Raw genomic sequence first — 27190 nt, 5'->3', positions numbered from 1 at the left:
CAAACTGTTCTTTCTTAGCTGGGAGCATTTCTCTCTACCCGTCACTCTTAACTTCACTTAACAGGACTTTTTCCCAGGTTCCTGTCCTTCCTTTAACTAGAAGGTCTTCTTTGGACTTTCTCTTCTTCCACTCCCCTGGACTTTTGGGGTTTTTCTTAACTTGGGACTGCTATCTATTCCCTTTGCTCCAGTCTCCCCTGGCAGCAACTTTCAAAAACCACCTGAACTCCACAGCTTCCAAATCAAAACTACTGTCTTCTGTGTGTATATCTATGGGAGGAACCTGCCTATCTGGCCCCGGTTGCTAGGCAACAGCACTGTTCTTCTTACTTTATTGTGTTTACTTTTACTCTATAGGGCTCGTAAATGTCTCATTAGTAATTCAAGCAGCCTTTTAAAGTGAAACTAAAACTCCATTTGACCTCCTTAACATGCACATAAAGAAATAAAGAAATACAGATCAAATTTAAACTTTAAAGCTAAAACTCATTCCTAACACCTACAAATACAAGTATAATTTACTTAAGCTATCTCTAGTTCCTAACTGGAGCTGGAATATGGGGCACAGTTCTGGTCAGCACATTACAGGAAGGATGTAGTCATACTAGAGAGAGCACAAAGGGGGTTTATGAGGATGTTGCCAGGAATGAAGAACTTTAGCCTTGAGGGTAGGATATGATAGGCTCGTTATTATTATTTTTGGAACAGAGGAGGTTGAGGGGAGATTTAATTGAGGTGTATAAAATTGAGCGCCAAGATAGAGTGGATGTTAAGGACCTATTTCCATTACCGGAGAGATCAATATCCGGAGTTGAGGAGGGGTGTTGGGCACAAATATAAAGTAATTACTAGAGGTATTAAAGGGGAATTGAGAAAATTTGACACCAGGGGTTGGTGGAGGTCTGGAATTCATTGCATGAACAGTGATAGAGACAGAAATCCTTACCACATTTTGAAAGAAAATTCTTGAATATGCACTTAAGGTACCGTAACCTACAGGGCTAAAGACCAAGAGCTGGAAAGTTGGAATAGGCTGGATGGTTCTTTTCCAGTTGACATGGTGGGCTGAATGGCCTCCTTCTGTGCTGCAAATGTTCTATGTTTCTATGATGACCTCCCCAGTGGCTTCAGTAGAGGAGGTGGAAAGCTGGTGTTGCACATGTGAAAATGACAGGCAGGGAAGACATACTGATCTATCCAACCTGTCCCACAGTCAGAATGCCTTGTGCATTGTAAGCTCCTGGGATAGGTGATAAAGCAGATAATAATCTAGGTCAATTAGGTGGGGAGGGGGTGTGGGAACTGAGAAATTCCTCTCCAACCCCCAAATGTAATCAAAACTGGCCCAGGGGATCATGTTGGCCCTACTTTATTTAACAAGATACCTCCCACTTATATAAGATCATCACCATCCCAGACAGAAACAGGTCTAGCTCTCAGTTGAAGGACTACAGCAAATTAGCACTCATCACACAAGTTGAAAATTTATTCTTAATGTCCACTATTCCCCAGGAAAAGAAAAACAGTCTAACATCTGACTAAGTTAACCTACGGTATTCAGTTGAAATAATTGGTGGACTTAAACACAGTAAAGTCCCTTCATTCTTTTATAAACCTCACACAAATCGCACCAAAGTCTTTGCTGCTGTAAAGTATAAAGATCCAGCTCACTGCATCTATTTGAATATTGAAGGTGTTTTAAACCGGAAGGCACCCTTTCAAAACCTGGGTTATGGGTTGGGACCCCAACATCGGAATCAAATGGGGGTCCCGACCCCGCCCTGTGAAGGGAACAGTTGCCTGACAGAGATTTTCTACAAATTGACCAATTAGTAGCCAGAGGGTGGGCTTGCAGCCCAATTAACGATGGCGGATGATCCCTTGAAGCTGGAGTGCCAAGAAAAGGCCCCTCAGCTTGGAATGGGCAGTAGCCTGCAGTTCAGGCAAAAGAGATAGAGGATACCTTCATCTTCATGGGCCCTCTTCTCAACTTTTAAAATTTAAAAATGGCCTTAACAGTAGGTGGAGGGGTACCCCTCCACAAAAACACAAAGATAGAAGCAGGAGTAGACCACACGGCCAGTCAATTCAATATGATTTTTTTTTATTCATTCATTTTATTTATGCTTCGCTAGCTGGGCCAAAATTTATTACCCATCCCTTATTGCCCTTGAGAAGGTGGTGGTGAGCTGCATTCTTGAACCACTGCAGTCCATTTGGAGTAGGTGCTATTAGGAAGGGAGTTCTAGGACTTTGACACAGTGACTGTGAAGGAGCAGTGATATGTTTCCAAGTCCGGATGGTGAGTGAGTTGGAGGGGAACTTCTGGGTGGTGGTGTTCCCATCTATTAACTGCGCTTGTCATTCTAGGTGCTAGTGGTGGTGGATTTAGAAGATGCTGTCTAAGGAGCCTTGGTGAGTTCCTGCAGTGCATCTTGTAGATGGTACACACTGCTGCTACAGTCCGTCAGTGGTGGAGGGAGTGAATGTTTGTGGATGTGTGCCATTCAAGTGCACTGCTTTGTCCTGGATGCTGTCAAGCTTCTTCAGTGTTGTAGGAGCTGCACTCATCCAGAGAAATGGGGAGTATTCCATCATACTCCTGATTTGTGCCTTGTAGATGGTGGACAGGCTTTGGGGAGTCAGGACGTGAGTTACTCGTCACATGATTCCTAGCCTCTGACCTGCACTTTTAGCCACAGTATTTATGTGGCTAGTCCAGTTCAGTTGCTAATCAATGGTAACCCCCAGGATGCTGACAGTGAGCAGGTTATTGCTATGCAAGCGCCACTTGTTAGCACTGTTGATGACCCCTTCCATTACTTTACTGATGATGGAGAGTAGACTGAAGGGGCGCTAACTGGCCTGGTTGGATTTGTCCTGTTTTTTGCGTACAGGACATACCTGGGCAATTTTCCACAAAGCCGGGTAGATGCCAGTGTTGTAGCTGTACTGGAACAACTTGGCTAGGGGTGTGGCAAGTTCTGGAGCACAAGTCCTCAGTACTATTGCTGCAATGTTGTCAGGGCCTATAGCCTTTGCAGTATCCTGTGCCTTAAGCCATTTCTTGATATCACGTAGTGTTATTCGAATTGGCTGAAGAATGGCATCTGTGATGCTGGGGACCTCTGAAGGAGGCCGAGATGGATTATCCAGTCGGCACTTCTAGCTGAAGATTGTAGCGAATGTTTCAGCCTTATCTTTTGCACTCCTCCAAAATTGAGGATGGGGATATTTATAGAGCCACCTCCTCCAGTGAGTTGTTTAATTGTCCATCATCATTCATGATGGATGTGACAGGACTGCAGAGCTTATATCTGATCTGTTGGTTGTGAGATCATTTGGCTCTGTCTGTCACTTGCTGCTTATGCTGTTTGGCACACAAGTGGTCCTTTTTTATAGCTTCACCAGGTTGACACCCCATTTTTAGGTATGCCTGGTGCTGCTCCTGGCATGCCCTCCTGCACTCTTCATTGAACCAGTGTTGATCCCTTGGCTTGATGGTAATGATAGAGTGGGGGATATGCCGGGCCATGAGGTTACAGATTGTGTTCCAGTACAATTCTGCTGCTGCTGATGGCCCACAGCACCTCACGAATGCCCAATCTTGAGTTGCTAGATCTGTTCGAAATCTATCCCATTTAGCACGGTGGTAGTGCCACATAACACGATGGAGGGTATGCTCAATGTGAAGGCGGGGCTTTAGCTCCACAAGGACTGTGCGGTGGTCACTCCTACCAATAATGTCATGGACAGGGGCATCTGCGGCAGGCAGGTTGGTGAGGATGAAATCAAGTATATTTTTCCCCCTTGTTGGTTCTTTCACCACCTGCCGCAGACCCAGTCTAGCAGTTATGTCATTTAGGACTCGGCCAGCTCGTTCAGTAGTGGTGCTACCGAGCCACTCTTGGTGATGGACATTGAAGTCCCCCACCCAGAGTACATTCTGTGTCTTTGCCACCCTCAGTGCTCCCTCCAAGTGATGTTCAACATGGAGGAGTACTGATTCATCAGCTGAGGGAGGGCAGTACGTGGTAATCAGCAGGAGGTTTCCTTGCCCATGTTTGACCTGATGCCAAGAGACTTCAAGGGGTCTGGAGTCGATGTTGAGGGCACCGAGGGCAACTCCCTCCTGACAGTATACACTGTGCTGCCACCTGTGCTGGGTCTGTCCTGCTGGTGGGACAGGACATATCCACGGATGGTGATGGTGGTGTCTGGGACATTATCTGTAAGGTATGATTCCCTGAGGATGACTATGTCAGGCTGTTGCTTGACTAGTCTGTGAGACAGCACTCCCAATTTTGGCACTAGTCCCCAGATGTTAGTGAGGAGGACTTTGCAGGGTCGACAGGGCTGCAATTGCCATTGTTGTTTCTGGTGCCTAGTTCAACACTGGCTGGCCCGTCCGGTTTGTTTCCTTTTTTGTGTCTTTGTAGCGGTTTGTTACAATTGAGTAGCTTGCTAGGCCATTTCAGAATGCATTTAAGAGTCAATCACATGGGTTGATCTTGGGCTTCAACTCTACTTTCCCACCTGCTCCCCATATTCCTTGATTCCCTGAGACCAAAGATTTGTCTATCCCAGCCTTAAATATATTCAATGATGGAACATCCACAAGCTTCTAGGGTAGAGAATGCTAACAATTCACAGTCCTTTGAGTAAAGAAATCTTTCCTGCACTCAATCCTAAATGATCAGCCACTTATCCTGAGACTGTGTCCCCGGGTCCTTGATTCCCCAGCCAGCAGAAACAACCTCTCAGTGTCTAGCCTGTCAAGTTCCTTCAGAATCATGTATGTTTCAGTGTACGGAGAGCTTAAAAGCATACCTGGAGCACTGGCCTTCTGTCTGCCAAATTCCATTTGGCCTCAGTAGAGCATTAACCTACCTTAATTAATGACCTATCCCTATTCTGATTTCAGTTTTTTATTTACTTGTCTGTAAAATATTTTAGTATTTTTTAAAATTCTTGATAATTTAGTTGTGCAGTTCCTCTTTGTCTTCTCAACTGTTTTTTTTACAACTTTCCTGACTTCTTTATATTCTCTTTTGTTGTTGATTCCTTTTTTGTCTCCATATTTTTTCTATGCCTTTTGAATTTTGCTCTTATTCCTTTATTCACTCATTCTGCTTTTTTATTAACTAGTTTTTAGTGGAATATATTTCTCCTGAATTCCACTGATTACCTTTATTGAATATTTTCCACTGCTGTTCTATTCTATTGCATGATTTTTCATGTTTATCTTCCATACTTCACCTTTACCCTTTCAAAGTTTGCTTTTCCCAATCTATTACTTTGATCTTTCTATTCCTTATATCTTTCTCAATCATTATTTTAAACCTTTTTATGTTGTGATCACTATCGCATAGATGTTCCCAATACTTACTTCTCTAGTAGGATAGAGAAGGTAGGACTATCTGAAAGGCCTGCCATAATTAATAGCATACCAGTAATTATTTTAATTAGTATATGCCTTATTGCTTGGACTTAATTAGCAATAAGTCAATTAGTATTGTTAATACTAACAATACTAATACTATCCTGTTAATTAGTATTTGTCTTATTGCTTATAATAATTTGATGACTTACATGATTTTAGGAGTCCATCTGTTTGAGGGATGTTTTTAGAAAATAAACCACACGTCTCAACAAAAACTATTCAAAACCTATTGTGTAGATCCTTTCGTGATTTTCAGGGAAGTGCTAGCGATCCACGATTATTTTAAACTTTTGAAATGCATAAACACCTACTATTGCTTATGATGAATTGCAAAGTTGAGCTAATAATCGTCACTATGAGTGACCACTATATGAGATACCCGCAAAGGCATAAAATGACAGAAAAACAGGTTGTCAGGTCTGAATCTTTTGCCTGAAATTAATCTTACAGGAGGTGTTAAAAGAGAAGCAAACATGTGATGTGAAATGAGGAAAATGTCCTAAAAGAGGTCGATGATTGTAATTGCTGCCGCTCACATGTGCTACATGTTTCATAATGGACAGACTCTTCTGGCTCCCTATTGAACTCATAAAGAATGTCGGTGTCTGTGCTCTCTTTTACAAAATTATTTTTGGGGGTGCACTGTACTTAAAAAAAAATCATATTTATATTGAGTGCAATAATTCCCCACTTATTAAGAGTCTTACCTCCATATGCTAAAAGTCAAATACCTGATCATGAAAGAACCCAATCCCTTTCACTAACACTGACTGGCTGTGTTCTTCTTCCAGGCCTAGTCTGGTTTGCTTCACCACTCAGTTTGTTACACTTGATGCCACTGCCAGTGAAATTTTCCCTATCCCCCTATTATCTGAATTTGCTTTTCAAAACCAGCAATGAGGGAATAGTGTTACTTAATCTTACAATGCGAAAATCTAAACTTTGCACCCAACAGGAGAAATCTCTAATCGATCGGAAAATAATCAAACCGGATTTCAGGACAATAGAAGTGTCGGACCTTGATTACTGTTAAATTGTAGTCAGCCGAGAGGGGAAACTTTTCATAGATGCATAGGGCCGGATTTTTCGCACCCGCCTGGATCTTCTGGTCCCGCTGCAAGTCAATGAACATCTGGCTGGCGCGCTGCCTTGCCCACGGCAGGTCCCGCCCACGATGGGACCAGAAAATTCCAGCCATAGAAACAGAAAATAGGAACTGGAGCAGGTCATTCAGCCCTTTGAGCCTCGTCCGCCATTCAATATGACCATGGCTGATCCTCTATCTCAACACAATACTGCCACTCTCTCCCATACCCCTTGGTGCCTTTAGAATCTAGAAATCTATCTATTTCCTTCTTAAGTATATTCAGTGACTTGGCCTCCATAGCCTTCTGAGGTAGAGAATTCCACAGGTTCACCGCCCTCTGAATGAAGAAATTTCTCCTCATCTCAGTCCTAAATGGCCTACCCCATATCCTGAGACTGCGACCCTTTATTCCAAACTCCTCAACCAGAGGAAACATCATCCCTGGATCCAGTCTGTCCAGCCAGCCAGAATTTTATACGTTTCTTTTGAGATCCCCTCTCTTCCTTCTAAACTCCAGTGAATGCAGGCCTAGTCAGGCCAAATCTCTCCTCATATGACAATCCTGCCACTCCAGAAATCAGTCTGGTGAACCTTAGCTGCATTCCCTCTGTGGTAAGTACATCCTTTCTTAGTTAAGGAGACCAAAACTACACACAATGCTCCAGGTTTCACCTGTACAGCTTTAATAAGACATCCTTGCTCCTGTACTCAAATCCTCTTGCAATGAAGGCCAACATACCATTTGCCTTCCCAACTGCTTGCTGCACCTACATGCTTGCTTTCAGTGATCGGTATACAAGGACACCCTATGTACATTAACATTCCCAATCTATCACCATTTAAATAATACTCTGCCATTCTGTTTTTCCGAGTTAGATAACTTCACACGTATCCACATTATACTGCATCTGCCATGTATTTGCCCATTCACTCAACTTGTCTAAATCACCTTGAAGCCTCTTAACATCCTCCTCACCATTCACATTCCCACCTAGTATTCTGTCATCAGAAAACTTGGAAATATTTCATTTGGTTCCCTTATCCAAATCATTGATATATGTTGTGAATAGCTGGGGCCCAAGCACTGAACCCTGTGATAGCCCACTAGTTACCACCTATCCTCTGAAAAAGACCCATTTATTCCTTTTTCCAGTCTGTTAACCAATTCTCAATCCATGCCAATATATTACCCCCAATCCCACTGTAGTAATTATAGTCTTGGGAAATGTTGGACAGTAGCTTTAAGAATAATCATGTGCTGTAAGATCACATAATCTGTGTAGACCAATGTGTTAGCAGCATGGGGAACCTCTATAAGGAGAGTACTTCTTTAGTTATGGAGTTTGATGGATTTGTATTGTTGCTACTGCTGTCTTGTAAATAAAGTCAAATGTTTCCACTAAGATAAGTTGTCTGAAGATCAATTCCATAACAAACTGGCGGTGAGGATAAATCAGAATCAGTGCTGTACCGCCCCTAATGATTGTGAGTATCTAAGTTAATTAAAAGTAACAGAAGACATATTCATCCGAAATACAAAGTTTGGCAGAATCAATCCCTTTGAGCCAGCCACACACAATTGGTCTTAGCATATAGAATGCCTTGCGTTCTTCTTTCAAGCCAACAAAATCATGGGGGAAGAGAAGAGGACAGCGGTCCTCTTGTGCACTTGTGGGAGCAAAACCTACAGTTTGATTCGAAGCTTGATGCCCCCTAGTGCCCCAGATTCAAAGATTTTCAGTGAATTAATAAATCTCGCTAACGGACATTTTCAACCCAAGCCCTCAGTCATAATTCAAAGGTTCAGGTTCAATTCACAAAGTAGAGCCCCAGCTGAGACAATTGCTACCCATGTGGCAAAATTAAAGCAACTAATGAAATATTGTGATTTTGGTGAAATCCTAAATGACATGCTTAGAGATTGTTTAGTATGTGGCGTGTGGGAAGACACTATTTAGCAAAGATTGTTGGCTGAAGTGAATCTTGATTTTAAGAAAGCATTAGAGATAGCGCTGGCGATGGAAAGCGCTGTAAGGGATGCACAAGCAATTCAAGGGGCACAAAATGGCACTGTGCACTAAATCAGGTGGGAACAGTCAGCCAAAAGTGGCGCAAAAAGTCAGGACTCCACCGTGAAGCGGGCAACAACCCCACTAACCGAAAAGTGAGAGGAAACAGCTTAGCAACTAAATCGAAAAATAACTTTCAGCGACATGGAAATAAACGTTCTTCTAGCGATTGGCAATTTTAAAAAGTTGAATACTGTTTTTGTCACAGAAGTGGACACATAATGAAACAGTGCAAACCGAAATTTAAAGAGGCTTCCAAACAGCAAAAGAAGTTCAATGAAGTCTATAGTGTAGAAGAGCCAGAAACAACAAATTCTGACATTTATTAATTATTCAACATGAAAGTTGGGAAGGCAGAGCCAATATTTATTGCAGTGCAAGTGAATGGTAAACTCTTAAAAATGGAAGACACGGGAGCTTCCACCACTGTAATAGGAGAACACACTTTCAGATATCTAAATAAAGGTGATCAACAAATAAATTTGGAACAAACATCTGCCAAGTTGAAAACATACACAGGTGAAGAAATTCAAGCAAAAGGTATCAGCAGAGCAACTGCTCATTATAGAAACCAATCGGCATATCTACAAGTAATAGTAGTGAAAGGTAGAGGACCAAGCCTTCTAGGGCGAAATTGGTTAAGGGAAATCCACCTTGGTTGACCAGTGAGATTTCAAAAGGAAGCTGGAAGAGTTCCTGTCTTAAAAAAGGAACAAGACAAGGTATTGCAGAAAGAGCCTGGAGAGTCCAAGGACCGCAACAGGATGATGAAGGAGTGTGTAAGGATTCAAGAAACTGAAGAAATGAAGGCTATCTTAAACAATGACATGGAAGAGCAGCAGAAGAAACTCAAGGAGATCCTGCTAAATGACAGGGCTCAAGACAAAGTGAGTAATCTTCACAAAGAAAAGGAAAACCTGTTGAAAGACCTTCACACACTACAAGGTTCCCTCAGGTCAAAGTTTGTGCCTCTGGATAAGTATGAAGAAAAACAGGAAGAATTTGACACCTCTGAACAAACTGAAGAATGAGTTGGCAGAGAAGATGCAGCAATATTCAAGTTTCCAGGAGGAAGCCAAAACATAAAAGAAAGAGACAGAAGAGCTGAAGAATCAGCTAAATGAAGTTGAAGAGGCTTTGAAAGCAAAAGTCATAGAACTTTCCAAGAGACGGGCAGATAATGAAGTCTTGGGTGACTCAGCACCAAATTGAGATTGCATCTGAAAGAAGTCTGGCCGACAGTGAAGTCAAAAAGAAGGCCAAAACTAAATTCTGTGGTAAAAAGAAGAAGATACATAGAAAGAAGATGCAGAATTACTGATGAGCCGCCATCATTTAGGCTAAGGGGTGGTGGATTTAAATCAGAGATGAGGAGGAATTACTTTTCTTAAAGGGCCATGAATCTGTGGAATTCACTACCTTAGAGTGCAGTGGATGCCAGGAAACTGAATAAATTTAAGGAGATAGACAGATTTTTAATTAGTAATGGCTTGAAAAGTTATGGGGAGAAGGCGGGAAATTGGAGTTGAGGCCGAAATGAGATCAGCCATGATCATAATGAATGGTGGGGCAGGCTCAAGGGGCTGAATTGCCTACTCATGCTCCTCGTTCTTAAGTTCTTAAGTTGTCTTCAGATAAGACTGAGCCTAATACTTCCCAATTTGGTGGGGAAGGTAGAGAAAAGTCAAGGGAACCAAGAAGTGACGCATGATTTCCATAGTCGTGAGACAATTTACTGTTGGAGAGGCAGCATATGTAAAGAATTTTGGTGGAGGACCAAAGTTGTTACCTGGTAAAGTAAGTTCAGTGACTGGACCATTGTCAAACCACGTGGAAGTGGAGGGCCAGATCACCTGTAAGCATGTGGATCATTTAAGATAAAGAGAGCTAACACAGCAAGATATTGTTCCGTCTGTAACAATGAATGAACCACTGGTTCCTGTTGAAGATAACCAAGGACAGACACGCCCGATGTCTCTGTCAGAGTCGAAGGCACTGAACTGCAAGTGCCTAATGAGGTACCCGATGTTAATGTGGTTCCAGAGAATGTGTTTCCTACAAAGGAATCTAAAGTCGTGGAGCTGCAACGTTCCACACGGATCAGGAAATCACCTGAAATACTGAACTTGTAATTTCATGACCTTTGCAAATATTGTAATGTCATGAGATAAAAATCCTTATAAATACAAAATATACAGAAAAGTTAAGGGGGAAGGAATGTAGTAATTACAGTTTTGGGAAATGTTGGAAAGTATCTTTAAGAATAATCCTGTGCTGTAAGATCACATGATCTGTGTAAACCAATGTGTTCGTATCGTGGGGAACCTCTACAAAGAGAGTACTTCTTCAGCTATGGAGTTTGATGGACGCATGTAGTTGCTACTGCTGTCTTGTAAATAAAGTCAAATGTTTCCACTAAGAAAAATTGGCTGAAGGTCAACTATAACACCCATGTCTTTTAATTTTACACACTAACCTATTATGAAAGCAAAAGCTTTCTGAAAATCCCAATACACCACATCCACTGGTTCTCCTTGATCTATTCTGCTAGTTACATCCTCAAAAAACTCCAGTAGGTTTGTCAAACATGATTTCCCTTCCATAAATCCATCCATAATCCCGCTGATAGTTTCTAAGTGACCTGTTATTACATCCTTTATAATAGACTCTAGCAGTTTCCCCACTACTGATGTCACGCTAAAACTACTGATCTCAGGCTATTCCAAATGTCTAGAATGAAAGAGAATGGATGCTCTAGTCAGCTAATTTTCTTTATTTTTTTCTCTTTATATCCACAGCTTTGTGCAACACTTGGCACCACTTCCTCCTGTGCATTCGATAACATTATGGAGCTGGGACCTATCTGTAAGAATGTCTTGAATATATTTACTTTATAGTGTTATCCTTATTAAAGGATGAGTTGTTTTTCTTTTAGATTCTCTGACCCGCACACCACATCATTCCTATGTTGACAAGAAGGATAAATGTATAGCCGCTGCACAGGGTTAAAGTTATATGACAGTTAAAACAGTCCCAGCACCATTGTGCATCAAATAAGTGAATGCTTTGAAGGCAACAAACTGAACTTGCATCCTAATAGAGTGTTAGTTCATTTATATACTTCGGTACTTCCAGTGCTTAGTGAAGCATGTTAGTTTGGTTAAGATTTTGTTGCCATCAACTTCTAAAGTGATAGATGGAAAATCATGAGGGTAAAATGCCTTCTTTCAGCAACCAGATTTGGAGGAGGACAATACCCTGGAACTGATTAGTATTATGAAAGCAGCATGGCTGGTGGTGTCAGTGCATCAACAGAGTCTCACCTATGGCCTGAACTGAGGGCAGGCAAGGAAGAAATACTTTGCTATGTTGAATATATAGACATGTGCATTTTTCAAGGTGATCTTGCAGAATGTTGTCCTTGCTTTTCACTTTAAACTTGTCATACAGCTTTAGTGGGAGAATACAATTGATAGTGCCAAATTGTGATCTTTGGCTTATTTTCTTTCATGGTGCTGAGTAATGTTACAATCTTAAAGTGCTGGAAGTGTCATTCATTAAATGTGGCAAGTATAAAGCACAAGCTAGCAGTCGGTTCCTTAGTGCAGGGTGTTCACACACTCGCAAATGGTAGCTAGTGTCGGATGGCACGTAGCTGCTCTCATTTATGACTTTACAACATACGTGCTTTTCAAACCTAATTTTAGGAGCAGGCTATGGGCTGAATTTTCCCAGCCCTATGGCACCAGGCTAGGGAACGGAAGAGCTGGTTATATATCAAGGGAAGGTATTGGAAAGGCACATCTTCTCCCACCATGGGATATTATCAATGATACGGTCGGCCAATTTGGCCACTTAAGTGTTCAATTAAGGGCCACTTCCTGCCACCACCCTCATTTTGCCCACAATGGGAGGGCCCACCACCACATGGGAAGACCACCAGGTAAATCCTGGTGACCTCTCAGCATGTTCCCAGGTTAGGAGAGGTCCTCCTTAATGTCCACTCCATGGCCTACAGAAAGCCCCTTTCTTGGCTGCAGTGGCTGCACCTAAGGCTACGATGCTGCCACTTGGTGACATGAACCACCCCCCCACTTCACCCGCAACCTCCCTCTTCCCTGCCGATTGCTGGGCTGCCTGCCTGGCCCACAGCTTGCTGCAAAATAACTTACCTCTTCACCACAAGCACCTCAGCTTTCTTCCTTGTCATGCAGCCTCAGCAGTGGCTACCAGTAGCAGTGGTGCTGCGGCCCTCTGATTGGGCCAGCAGCTCTGGGAGATGAGGGGGAAGGAGGTGGTCACCAATGTGCTCTGGACATTATAGGTGGAGAGGCGATAGAGAGAGCTGCAGGAGGGGGAGGTCAGCAGTCTTCCCCAAGATAAAAACAGAAAATGCTCAAGAAAGTCAGCAAGCCTGGCAGCATGGGTGGAGAGAGAAACAGAGTTAACATTTCATGTCCAGTACAGCTCTTCTTCAGAACCCAGTCACAATGGACTCGAAACATTAACTCTGTTTCTCTCTCCACCAACGCAGACCTGCTGAACTTTTTCCAGCACTTTCTGTTTTTATTTCAGATCTCCAGCATGCATAGTATTTTGCTTTTATTTTATTCTTCCCCAAGAATCATTGATTTTCATGCTTAATGGCTTTCTTTGACCACTTTCCCTCATTCCTTCCGACACCTATACGTTGCTTTAAGGCATGCATTACACCTGAGTGTGCAAATCTCCTTTTTACCTAGATATTCACCAAAAAGAGGTGTTGCATCCACCAACAAAGTCCAAATGAATACCTCGTGGCGAGGCTTGATTCATCTACTTTTATGATGGTAAACACCATGAGGTGGAGGAAGTTTATATTTGTTCCCGGAACATATGGAACACTAACAAGACAGCATCTATTGCCCTTCTCTACTTTCCCAGAAAAATTGCTTTTGTACCTTTTCCTTAATGTACTGCAACCATTATCATGACAATGTGTCCACAGTGGTGTAAGATAGGGAAGTCTAAGAAGTGGACCCATTGGCGATAAAGGAATGTTAATATTTCTCCAAGTAAAAATTGTATGTGACTTGGAGGTGAACTTGAAGGTGAACTTGAAGGTGATGCTTTATTCTTTTTGGTGGTATAAGTCATTTATCTGGGTGCTGCAGTTTAAGTAATTTAGTTGCTTCAGTGCATTCTATAGCTATTACATACTGCAGCTATGGTGCACTGGTGATGGAGTGGGTGGATATTGATTCCAGTGCAGGGTTTTCCCCCAGACATCCATTGACCTCAGTTTTGCTAAAGCTCTTAGGTGCCATGCTGAATCAAATACTCTGTTGCTGCTGAGGGCTACTCTCACTGCTCCTCTGGCATTCAAATCTTTCATCAATGTCTCATTCAGGGCTACAGTGAGCCAAACCTCAGTGTCACCAAAGAGATCACAGGTGACTTGATGGTACTGTTGATGATTCCTTCAATCATTTTGTCGATGACTCGGAGGAGGCTGATAGGGTATTAATTGGCTGGATTAGATTTGTCCTGCTTTTGGTGGATAGGGCATACCTGAGCACTTTTCTATGTCATTTGGTAGGCACCAAATCATATACGTCCATGTCAAAATCGCACTAAGTGGCTTGGCCAATGGAGCAGTTAGTTGTGGTATGTAGATCTTGTAATGTAACCAGGATGTTGTCAGAGTTTGTGGCTTTCACTATGTCAATATAAAAGTGGAATTGGCCACTTATTTAAAATAACATTCTTGGTTCTGTTGTGCTAACACAGAGTATTCACAAGTTTGCTGAGGTAAGGAAAACATTACCTTTAATGGAACACATTATACAGAGGCTTTATTTTTCCATGAGACCTACAAGAAAGAGCAAGATCATGATACATTGCATTACTTCCTGTGATGATGTATACTAGCATAGATATGTTAGCATATCACAGTTAGAATTAACCCCTCATACTATGTCTCCCCAGATTCTCTGATTCGCCCCTTTATACTACACCCTCCTCCCCCCACCACCTCTCACCAAGTCTCCGACTTCAATTTCTTTTTTTGGGAGACGGTCACTGTGGCAGTTTCACTAGTCTACCCAAACAGGTCCTCTGCTCTTTTGGAGGAGATTGGAGATTTGAGTCCTGAATGTGAGCTTTCAGACTCCTCAGGACAGAAGGAGAATTTGTAGATTACTCTTGTTCACCAACCTGGTTAACCCAAATCTGTATCTTTCGATGAATGCAGAATCTCTGGTTTCTTTGGCTGGGTAGAATACTGCTTCAACTGTGTAGGAGGTGGTTTCTATGTGGCCACTAGTGCATGTCTGTTCTGTCTCACCATACCGTTATCTGTTTGGATGAGTAGGACCGTGGATGTGTCTGTTCAACCACTTGTCCATAGCGAACTTCTCTCTATATTGAAGGGTTGCATTTAGTTGTCCCATGACCTTGAGTTCTATACCTCCTGGCCCATGTAATTTTATGCATGATGGTTGAAGGAACTTTTCTCCAACCATGATTCAGAATCAGAAAGAACCAGAACTGCTGCACCTATATTTAACTTAAAGCGTGCCTTGTTTCTCTCTACTAGGAAACCAGCACTCCGGTAGCTTCCACTTGGTTCCTGGATCTCTCCAAGGGCAGACGTCTTAAATGATTCATATCTTCTACTTCATGGATCTTGCCACTTTTTAAAGGCTTTTCTTTTTGCTTATTCTGTAGAAGCTTCTTGCTGTGACTCACAGCCTGAAAGTGACCCTTCTTTCTGCAAAAATGGTATTCGACCTCTTTGGCGGGACAATTTTTGCACCTGTGTTTTTTCCCACCACACCAATTATACTTAGCTTGGGCGGCTGGTGGACACTCTTCCTGCCTTTCCTGCTTTTGTGCAGCCACCTCTCTGCTGCTAAATTTAACATACTCAACTGAGTCAGTCATTTTTGGCATATGGTTCTCTCTGTCACCCTGAATCACTGATCGATTTTACTTCTGACCTCAGCTCATCTGTTCAGTTGAATAGCCTTTGTTAAGGTTAAATCATCTCTCGACTGCAAGTGGTCAGACGATGCTACATCCAAGACTCCAACAACAATCCTCTCCATGGTTAGTTAATTTCAAGCTGCCATAGTGATGATTCTCTGCAAGTCTATACAAATCATTGATAAATGTATCAATACTTTCCCCATGTCTTTGAGTACGCTAATTAAATTTAGCCCACTTGACAATAGTATTCTTTGGCAGATTAAATTAGGCATCGTGTTTTTATTATTTTATCGTATGTAGCTTTTACTTCATTGATCCCTTGTCTAACTAGGATATCGTCCAGAAAGCTACCCATCACTTACTGACCTGCTCACCACTTGGCTTCACCACAAGGCCCGTTGCAGTGTGATATCTGGTAAATCTTCAGTGTCAGTTCAGCCATCCTTCTGCTTGGTTGAGACCTGCGACCTGCTCAAAACTTTCTGATAATGGTAGAGACTTTTCCATACTTGTTCTTTCACTTTGGGGGAGGTGGTGGCATAGTGGTATTGTTGCTGGGCTAGTGATCCAGAGATCCAGGTTAATGCTCTGGGGGCACAGGTTCAAATCCTGCCAGGTGGTAGAATTTGAATTCAATAAATATCTGGAGTTAAAAGTCTAATGATGACCATGAAATCATTGTTATGAAAACCCATTTGGTTCACTAATGTCCTTTAGGGAAGGAAGCCTTCTGGCCTACATGTGACTCCAGACCCACAGCAATATGGTTGACCCTTAAAAATGCCTTCTGAACAAGATTATAAGTGCTGGCCAGCAATTCCCACACATCTCACCAGTGAAAAAAGAAACTTTCTGCCACTGTATAATATTCTTGGTCTTGCTGTGCTAACACAAAATATTCACAGAGTCTGCTGAGGGAAGGAACACATAAACTTTAATGGAAAACATCTTACATTGGCTTTATCTTTCCATGAGGTCTACAAGAGAGCAAGATCATGAGACATTGAGACATTGCATCACTTCCTATGATGATGTACACTCATTAGTCTATCACACAGTTAAAATGAACCCCTTATACATAATTTAGATTAACTAAATTGGCTGGACAGTAGCATTTATCATGATGGGGACTTTGAAAGAGTTCTGGGCCGGATCATCCATTTGATGCTTCTAATTGATTACACCAGCAAACATTTGTCAAGTTCACGTGTTGAGAAAATGGGAATATTTACAGAGCCTCCTCCAGTTATTTGCCTGATTGTCAACCACCATTCTTAGATGGATATGGTAGAGCTACAGAGCTTTTCTTCAGTTCATTGATTATGAATTCACTTAACTCAGTCTATAACATGCTTCTCTTGTGTTTAGCATGCAGGTAGCTGTTTTGCGGCTCTATTAGATTGGTATCTTATTCCAATGATGTTGCTCTTGTCATACCTTTCTGCGTTCCCAGCTTGAAGATCATAGAATGGTTACAGCACAGTAGAAGGCCCTTCAGCTCATTGTGTCTGTGCTGGCTCTCTAAACGAGCAATTCACCTAAGCCATTCCCTCACCTTTTCCATGTAGTCCTGCGCATTCTTCCTTCTCAGATAATAATATTCCTTTTGAAAATCTCAATTGAACCTACCTCTACCACACTCTCATCCAGATCCTAACTACTCACTGTGTAAAAAGTTTTTTCCTCATGTCGCTGTTGCTTCTTTTACCAATTACCTTAAATCTGTGCCCTCTGGTTCTCGAATCCTTCCACTGATGGGAACAATTTCTCCTAACCTACTCTGCCCAGATCCCTCATGATATTTAATACATAGAGTCATAGAGTTTTACAACATGGAAAGAGGCCCTTTGGCCCATCGTGCCCACGCCAGTCATCAAGCCCCTATCTAATCTAATCTCATTTTACAGCACTTGGCCCATAGCCTTGTATGTTATGGTGTTTCATGCATTCATCCAAATACTTCTTAATTGTTGTGAGGGTTCCCGCCTCTACCATCCTTTCAGGCAGTGAGTTCCAGATCCCCAACCTCTGGGTGAAAAAAATCTTTCCTCAAATCCCTTCTAAACTTTCTGCCCCTTACCTTAAATCTTTGCCCCTGGTTATTGACCCCTCCACTAAGGGGAACTGTTTCTTCCTATCTACCCTATCTATGCCCCTCATAATTATGTACACCTCAGTCAGGTCCCCCTCAGCCTTCTCTGCACTAAGGAAAACAACCCCAACCTATCTAGCCTCTCTTCATGACAGAAACACTACTCGTCCTGCTGAACATGCACACCAAGGTCTCTCTGATCCTCTGTACTTCCTAGGGTCCTACCATTCATCGTGCACTCCCTTACCTTGTTAGTCCTCTCAAAATGCATCACCTCACACTTTTCAGGATAAAATTCCATTTGCCATTGTTCTGCCCATCTGACCAGCCCATCTATATCGTTTTGTAGTCTAAGGCTTTCCTCCTTGCTATTTACCACATCACCAGTTTTCATGTCATCTGTGAACTTACTGATCATACCTCCTACATTCATGTCTAGATCATTAATGTACACTACAAACAGCAAGGGACCCAGCACTGAACCCTGAAGTACACCACTGGGCACAGACTTCCAGTCACAAAAACAACCTTCAACCATCACCCTCTGCCTCCTGCCACTAAGCCAATTTTGGATCCAATTTGCCAAATTACCCTGGCTTCCATGGGCTCTTACCTCCTTGGCCAGTCTCCCATGCGAGACCTTGTCAAAAGCCTTACTGAAATCCATGTAGACTACATCAGCTGCACTACCTTCATCTACACACCTAGTCACCTCCTCGAAAAATTCAATCAAATTTGTTAGACATGATCTCCCTCTGACAAAGCCATGCTGACTATCTTTGATTAATCTTGTCTCTCCAAGTGGAGATTAATTCTGTCCCTCAGAATTTTTTCCAAAAGTTTGCCCACCACTGATGTTAGATTCACTGGCCTATAGTTCCCTAGTTTTTCCCTACCACCCTTCTTGAATAATTAGCTGTCCTCCAGTCCTCTGGCACCTCTCGAATGGCCAGAGAGGATTTGAAAATTAATGTCAGGGCCCCTGCAATCTCTTCCCTTGCCTCCCACAGCAGCCTGGGATACATCTCATCTGGGCCTGGGGATTTATCCACTTTTAAGCCCGCTGAAACCGCTAATACCTCCTCCTTCTCAATGCTAATCTGTTTAAGTATATCACAGTCCTCCTCCCTGATTTATATGCCGACATCGTCCTTCTCTGTAGTGAATAGAGATGCAAAGTACTCACTTAAAACCTCACCTATGTCTTCTGGCTCCTCACACAAGTTGCCACGTTGGTCCCTAAGGGCCTTACTCTTTCTTTAGTTCTCCTCTTACCCCTAATATACTTATAAAATTCCTTTGGATTTTCCTTTATTTTATCCACCAGTGTTTTGTCATACCCCCTCTTTGCTCTCCTAATTTCTTCTTTAAGTAACTCCCAGCACTTTCTATACTCCTCTAGCACTTCCACTGTTTTGAGCCCTCAAAATCTACTGTAAGCTTCCCTTTTTATCCTTATCCAATCCTGTACATTCCTCAACATCCAGGGTTCTCTGGATTTGTTGGTCCCGCCTTTCACCTATATAGGTTGGCCCTGCAATCTCACTGTTTCCTTTTCGAGTGACTCCCACTGCTCTGATGTAGTTTTTCCTACAAATAGCTGCTCCCAGTCCACTTTGACAAGATCCTGTCTTATCATATTAAAATCAGCCTTTCCCCATTTCAGAACCTTTATTTCTGGTCCACCTTTGTCCTTTTCCATAACTATCTTACTCTTGCTGAGTTATGGTCACTATCACCAAAATGCTCCCCCACTGACACTTTTACTACTTGCCCGCCTTTGTTCCCTAAAATTAGGTCCAGCACCACCCAGTCTTGTAGGACTTTCTATGTGCTGGCTTAAAAAGCACGCCTGGATACATTTTAAGAATTCTGCCCCTCTAAGCCTTTCACACTTTATCTATCCCAGTTAATATTGGGGAAGTTGAAATACCCTACTATCATTACCCTATTATTTTTACACTTCTCTGAGATTTGTCTACATACTTGCCCTTATATCTTTTCCTAACTGGGGGTATATAGTATACTCCCAGCAATGTGATTGCCCCCTCTTTGTTTTTAAGTTCTACCCATATGGCCTCATTTAAGGAACCTTCTAAGATGTCATCCCTCCTTATTGCAGTAATTGACTCCTTGATCAATATTGCGACCCCACTTCCTCTTTTACACCACTCTCCCCACCCCCGTCTCGCCTGAAGATTCTATACCCCGGAATATTGAGCTGCCCCTCCTTCAACCATATGATAGCAATAATATCATATCCCAATGTGTTAATCAACACCCTCAACTCATCTGCCTTACTCGCAAGACTCCTTGCTTTAAAATAAATGCCATCCAGCCTTGCCATGCTCCCTTGTGCCTTAACTTGACTACATAAGCTTTGTCTTCCAGGCTGACTTGGTTTTTCTTCTTTACTTGTCCATGTATCACGCCCTACTATATCTCCACTCTGTATCTCATCCCCCTGCTAAATTAGTTTAAACCCTCACCAATAGTACGAGCAAAACCTCCTGCAAGGATGTTGGTCCCATTCCAGTTCAGGTGCAACCATCAGACTTGTACAGGTCCCACCTTCCCCAAAATGGACTCAGTGATCCAGGAATCTAAAGCCTTCCCTCTTGCACCAACTCTTCAGCCACACATTTATTTGCTCTATATGCCTATTCCTATACTCACTAGCTTGTGACACCAAAAGTAATTAAGAGATTACAACCTTTGAGGTCCTGCTTTTCAATCTGCTACCTAGCTCTCTAAATTGTTATTGCAAGATCTCATCCCTCTATCTACCTATGTTGATACCTCTTTCAAATCTTCTCTCAACCATTATTTTTCCAAGGAAAACAGTCCCAGCTTCTCCAATCTGTCCAATGGGCAGCCTGCCTGGCACCTACCTGCCTGCCCCTGCCCCCATGGCAATTTTACTATTGGTGGGGTGGTGTTGAGTGGCCTGCCCACCAGTGGGTCGATTAAGGCCCTTAAATGGACAATTAATGCCCACTTAAGGGCCTCATCCTGCTACCACCAAGATTAACCCAGTGGCGGGAGAGGCTCATGCCAAGCGGCCAGCCCAGCAGGTTTCCCTGCTTATGTTGATGGCAGGGATGGAGGCTCTCTCTTAGCTGGCTCTCTGGGGCCATTGCAGGCCCCCCTCCAGCTCCGCCAAGGTGTTAACACACCCCAGGTTCACCTCCCCCCATGGCCACTCAAATCCTCTCCCCTCCTGCTCCTTGACACCCATACACTTACAAAGTTCAGATCCAATGCTGAATATCTCCTCAAGCCTCAGGTGCAATGTTGGCAGAGACCACGGTGGCGCCTGCCAGTACCTCAGAGCTGCTAGCCCTGAATGGCTGGCAACTCTCTGATGCAAAACTTACTTTGCCTGAGGGGTGGAAATCCCACCTCCAGCCTATTAACGACCAATTCGGCAAGAGTGGGAACTCGGTGCCTCGTATAATCCGCCCCAAGTGTCTGAATGATCTTGCTAACAATTTCTTTAATTGTCAGTGTATTAAGTCCATACAAACCCAGTTCCTTGCCTTCCTTTAACCTATCATAGATGGGCTTATCAGAAATTTTTATTTCTTTAAGACACATGCTGGGGAGAACTGCCCATAGTCTCCTCTGTGGATACACAGAAAAAATGTTTGTCTAGTATATTTTCTATGTCTTCATCACTTGAAGTCAGAGCTAATTCCTTGCTATCAAGACAGCAGAACTATGCCTCAATTCTTCTGTGGAGCATTGTACAGGTCATAATCTAAAATTTACCAGGCTCGAAGCCTAGACTTGCTCGGAGTCAGCAAATAATAGGGACATAATGGGCAGTAGCAAAATTAGTGTACTATGAATCCTGCCGGAGGGCAGACCTGGGCGGACACAAATAGAACACTAGGAGAATAAGAAAAGATGTGGTTTACGTAGAGGGTAATTCTTTGTGTACATGCATGTTGGATTATTTGCATAGCATAAGTAATATTATGGACGTTTGATTGTGGTTTGGGCCTCAAGATATTTCGATATCTGCTTATTTGAGATAAGAGAACATGTGATTTCTAGTGACATCTTACCCCTCCGTCCAGCTGTCTAATTAATCTACGGGTATTAATGTGATATGTCCTGTAAAACTCTTAAGATAGGCACTTATCAGTGTGTTTTGGTTGAAAGAACTGCTTTGTCATTGTATGTTTTTGTTGTATCTGCCAGTGCTTGGTATAAGTCAATTAAAAATACAGAGTGGTGCATAGCCTTACAAAAATTGCAAAGTTACAGAAATTACCCAAAGCCTACATAATATACATATAAAATCAGTGCTTAAAAGTGACTGGTGTGCTAAAGTTAAGGCAGCAAGATTCACTTAAAAATATAACATTTGACATATTCCACAAACACATATTCCGAAGTAATAGAACTCAAGCGTACTAATTAGCTACAAAGGCTAATTTCAAATCTTAATTCTAAACTTACAGAATCAAAGGTGGTTACATACTGTGAAGGAAAGTGACTGCTTGTTCTTTTAAAACATGACAAGTTAAGCTTCACTAATTTAAGGCACAAGGCTGAATTTCCTGTTTTCCTTTGCACAGTAGGCCTTTGAATTTTAGGGAAATACAACTGATAAGTTCTAACAGCTACGGAGGTTGCTAGTCTCAGAGCAAAACTGTTCAACCTTGATGTCTTGCATCACCACCTTGGGGTCATGTTGTCTTTCTCACTTGTCAAGCGTGAGTGAGACTGCTAACAAAGACCAAGTCATGTGATGTACTAGTGTCCCACAATTCAGCATAATATCATATTGGATTAATATACTTTGATTACTTGACTACTACACATAACTAAACTTCTAATTATAAGTCATTAACAAACTTAAACATGTGTACAATGTGCCTCACAAGATTCAAACCAATTGGCGGGGGTGGGGGTGGGGGGGGGAGGGGTGGGGGGGGGGGGGGGGGGTCGCGGGGAGGTGGCATTAAATCTGGCCCCTGGTGTTTATCTCCAGGGAAATGGTAGAAATAGAATAGTCCTTAAGCACTGAAAAGTGCTAAACATCACACCAATCTTTAAAATAGGCATGATCGAAGAAATGACCAGTCAATGAATCTAACATTACAAGGTGTAATGATTTGACATACTGGACAGATTTCAACAAGAAACAGATGAACTTTATAACAGAGAGCTTTTCAGGTGTTACATGCTAGACAAGAAGGCCTGCCCCTCCAGATTATCTGCGCTTAGGGCTCATTGGTTGGAGTATCCAAGAACAATCACGTGACTCCTGATAGACAGTAGGAGAAGCTATACCTTCAGTTACTACATTTCCTCCCCCTTTAATTTTTTTTACTGTTTCTATTCATAGAGGATATTTGAATATCCAACAACATATACAACACAGGTGATTAAAGATTAAGTCTCTGAAGTGCTTTCCTTATTTGGTAGAGAGGCGAAGCTCTACCCCTTGAGATTCTTCCACAGGATCAACATGATCAGGAATTGCAGCACCAGATGTATCATTAGAAAGTGGCAGTTCAAGGTTTGGCAACTTTACAGAGACATTGAGCATGTCTATTCTAGGTTGATCGGTCACTTCAGGGATTAATGGTTTGACATTAATCACAGGCAGAATAGCTGGTTGTTGGAATGTGTCTCTATTCCGAAGATGGTCCACATGTTTTCGAACAATTCAGTCTTCCACTTCCACCTGGAAGGATAAGGAGCCAGTTTCTGAGACAAATTTTTCCAGGAACCCAGCAAGGTCCACTTCCAAAATTCTGCCCGAAAACCGTGTCTCCTACAGTGAATCTGCGAGCTTTGCTATGAATATTGTGATTCAATTTTGGATTGCTCTGTTTCTTCTCTACTTTGCCCTCTAAGTTTGGAAATGCCAGAGTTAACTTTGTACATAGGCAGCATTTCATCAGTAATTCAGATGGCATTGAGCCCATTGTTGAACAATAACTGAGAAGGAAGCTGGAAAGTTGAGTTTCTAGAGTGAATTTGGATAACCTTTTTATTCCAGGTTTGAAAGTTTGCATAGCTCGTTCAGCTAAACCATTTGTTGAGGGATGATATGGTACTGTTTTAATATATCTGATTCCATTTAAGGTCATGAATCTCTGAAATTCTGTGTTGGTAAAGACTGTACTGTTATCAGAAACAATGACTTCCAGTAGGCCATATATATTAAAACTATGACGCAGCTTTTCAATAGTTGCACTCGATGTTGCTGATCTGACTTCATACACATCCATCTATTTGGAATACACATCTCTGATCAATAAAAACATGGTACCTAAAATCCTACATAATCAATATGTAGTCTAACACAGGGTCAACCAGGCCACTCCCACAGATGCAGTAGAGGTGAAATAGGCAACTCCTGTTGTTGCTGACAGTGGAGACAGTGTCTAACCATACTTTCAATGTCACTGTCAATGCCTGGCCACCAGACGTAACTTCGCGCAAGCATTTTCACCTTTGATATGCCTGAATGTGCACTGTGAAGCTCTGTCAAGAGTGGTTCTCTACCTTGCGAAGGGATGACAACTCTTGATCCCTACTTACAAGATTCCATCTTGATAACTTAATGCTGATCTTTGGCATGTTTATCTCATCTCTTCACACACTGGTAAATTTGACTACCCTTGCGATACAAGGTCTCTGATTTTTGACAAAATTGGATCTCTGTTCATCCAATTTGTAATTTGCTTCGCACACACAAGTGACGAACCCAAGAAATTCAGTACAAGCACAACTTCTTGTGGCACTGGAGCATGTACAATGTTGTCTGGTAATGGGAGATGGCTAAGTGCATCCACATTTGCAAAATGTAAGCCAGGATGGTGCATAAAGGTATACTCAAACACAGATAATATCAAAGCCCAAAGTTAAATTCTTGCTGATGCTATTGGCGGAATGGCTTTATCCTCACTGAATAAACCCATTAATGGTCTATGGTCCGACATGATGGTGAAATGTTGTCCGTACAGGTACTGATGGAATATCTTCACTCCAAATACCACCAATAACTTTCCTTTTCCAGCTGGGAATAACCCTTCACGGTTGTGGAGAGGGTTGTCCAACCTTTTCTGTGCACCATTGCCATCACCTACCAAGCTGGAGTGGTAATGTTGCTAACCCTCCTGTGGCCAGAGTGGGGGTAGAGGACATCACGGCAGGCCTCCATAGTGTCCAAAAGGCGCTTGGAGGATGCATCATTAAACCAGGGAGCTGCTGTCTTCTTGCCTTTCGGGACCATATTTTCTTGGCAGCAGTACTGGGCTGGCAGCAGAGAGGTTTGCATGTGGCTGCACTTTAAATGTGGCACCTGATGTGATGAAGCAGCGAAGTGATGCTATGGTGGATGAATCAGAGTCTGCCCCCCGTCAAAATGCCGTGTGTCCAAGGAATGCACGATTAATGAGGCGGGATTGGGACGATACAGTGTGAGAAGCTGCAATTCCAGCCGACAGGTAAAATGTCCTTTTTGCTGTGCATTACAGTGCTGAGTCCATAGCTGGGATGATTCTGCTCCTAGGCTTTGTAATAAACTTGGAGTATCGGGCAGGTTTCTTGTAAGAAACAGTAAACTTTATTTACAGAGCTCCTGATGAAGCTACAAGCTTGTACTGAGACCAAGGCTAAAAAGCTCCGCCCCGAAGATTACCCATGCTTATGGCTGATTCGTCCATTCAGTCACATGATCCCCATAACAGCATTAAAGGTTTTAGCTTACAATTACAACATTTCTCATCCTTTAATTTTAATTTACCACTCTTATTTACAAAAACATCTTAACCCATATCATATACATTTATATATAATTAATGCCATTATAGATTTAGTCTTTGAGGTGGTTTTCTGATTTGGGTAGAGCAACATAACTCTACAATTGGAGGTTATTCCATTGGATCGACTTGACCAGGAGTGGCAGCATCAGGGACATCCTTAGACATGGCAGTTCAGAATTATTTACTTCAACATATGTCAGGTATGTCTTTTCTTTTTTGGTCTGGCATGTCAGGGATCAAATGTTCGATTTCAGGTGGAGTAACTGGTTGTTGGAGCGTGTATCAACTTCTGAGATGATCCACGTGTTTCCTAACAATCCTGTTTCTCACTTCCACCTGGTAAGATAAAGGTGCTGTTGCAGAGACGATTGTACAAGAAACCTGTCTCAGTCCAGTTGCAAAGTTTTGCATAAAAACTGTCTCTGCCACAGTAAATTCTCGATCTTTACTGTGAACATCATGATTCACTTTCTGACTACTCTGGTTTTTCTCCACCTTCCCCTCTACATTAGGGAATACCAGACTCAATCTTGTATGAAGTCAGCATTTCATTAGCAATTCAGAAGTTGTTGAACCCGTGGTTGCATGAGGAATCGTGCAAGCTGAACTTCAATCTTTGCATGATCACCGATGGTTTAGGCTGAAAATGTCCCTTCACAAGGTCCACTAGCTCAGTGAAGGATCTGGGATTTTGTGCGTTCACAGACACAGTCAGTCTGCGGATTAGGATATATATTTTGCTTCTGCAGACACTTAGGAGAATTGCCTTCTGTTTCTCCTTCGCTGTTATTTCGTTCACCACAAAGTGGAAGCCTAAACGCTCAATGTATTGACTCCAGTCCTTGATGGATGAATCGTACAGGTCAATTCTGCTGAAGAGTGGCATTTCTTCCCTTAAAAATCAAAATATTCACATTCAAGAGGTGAGGGGTAGCTTTGGAGCTATTGACCCTTGTCACCAATTGTAATAAACTTGGAGTACTGGGCAGGTTTCTTGTAAGAAACAGTAAACTTTATTTACAGAGCTCCTGCTGAAGCTACATGCTTGTACCGAGACCAAGGCTAGTAAGCTCCGCCCCTAAGATTACCCACGCTGAGGGCTGATTCATCTGTACAGTCACATGATCCCCATAACAGTATGAAAGGTTTTAGCTTAACAATTACTACAGACTTCTACTACATAGGGTCCTTTCAAGAATCTGTGCAGATTCTCTGCAATATAAGCAGGGAGTAGCATGGATATGTAATCATCACATCACTGATGCCCTTCACAGTAGAGCAGTACAAATCATAACAATTGGAATTTCAACAACGCAGAAGAGAGAGAGGACCATATAGTTTATGGATTAGCTGTGTTCAACTTTTGGCATCTTCATGGCATTGAGGACACATGTAGAGCATTCACTTAGCCATGCAATGTTAGGCTTAGTGAATTTGAGGGTGTTGATCATTTCTATGATTTAGCTCATAGTCCTAATTAAGTTAAGTTCAAGAATACAGCAAACCCCTCCACAACAAGAAGTTCTTTTATAAGCTTTACACAATAAAAAAATATATGATGCATATCGATCTGGGAAGTACAAGTAATCTTAACCTGAATCTTTTTGTTAGTGTCTTTTTCTCAGGGGTATACTCATGGAGCCACTAACAAGCTCAATTTTCAGTGGAACAGTTGTTTATATATATATTACATATATATGTTTTATATACATTACATATATATGTTTTATATACATTACA

General features: G+C 42.2%; 1 protein-coding gene across 1 annotated transcript in view; it reads left to right on the top strand.

Annotated features, from left to right (window-relative positions):
- Positions 1–27190, top strand: part of ddc (dopa decarboxylase) — a 181668-nt gene that overhangs the window by 71346 nt on the left and 83132 nt on the right. Inside the window, exon 7 of the mRNA XM_041184524.1 lies at positions 11398–11464. Coding sequence (XP_041040458.1) covers positions 11398–11464 — 67 coding nt within the window. The remainder of the gene's footprint in view (positions 1–11397; positions 11465–27190) is intronic.

Source organism: Carcharodon carcharias, chromosome 3 (genome assembly GCF_017639515.1).
Source record: "Carcharodon carcharias isolate sCarCar2 chromosome 3, sCarCar2.pri, whole genome shotgun sequence".
In the NCBI taxonomy this organism is placed as follows: Eukaryota; Metazoa; Chordata; class Chondrichthyes; order Lamniformes; family Lamnidae; genus Carcharodon; species Carcharodon carcharias.
This window is presented reverse-complemented; position numbering and strand designations above follow the sequence as displayed.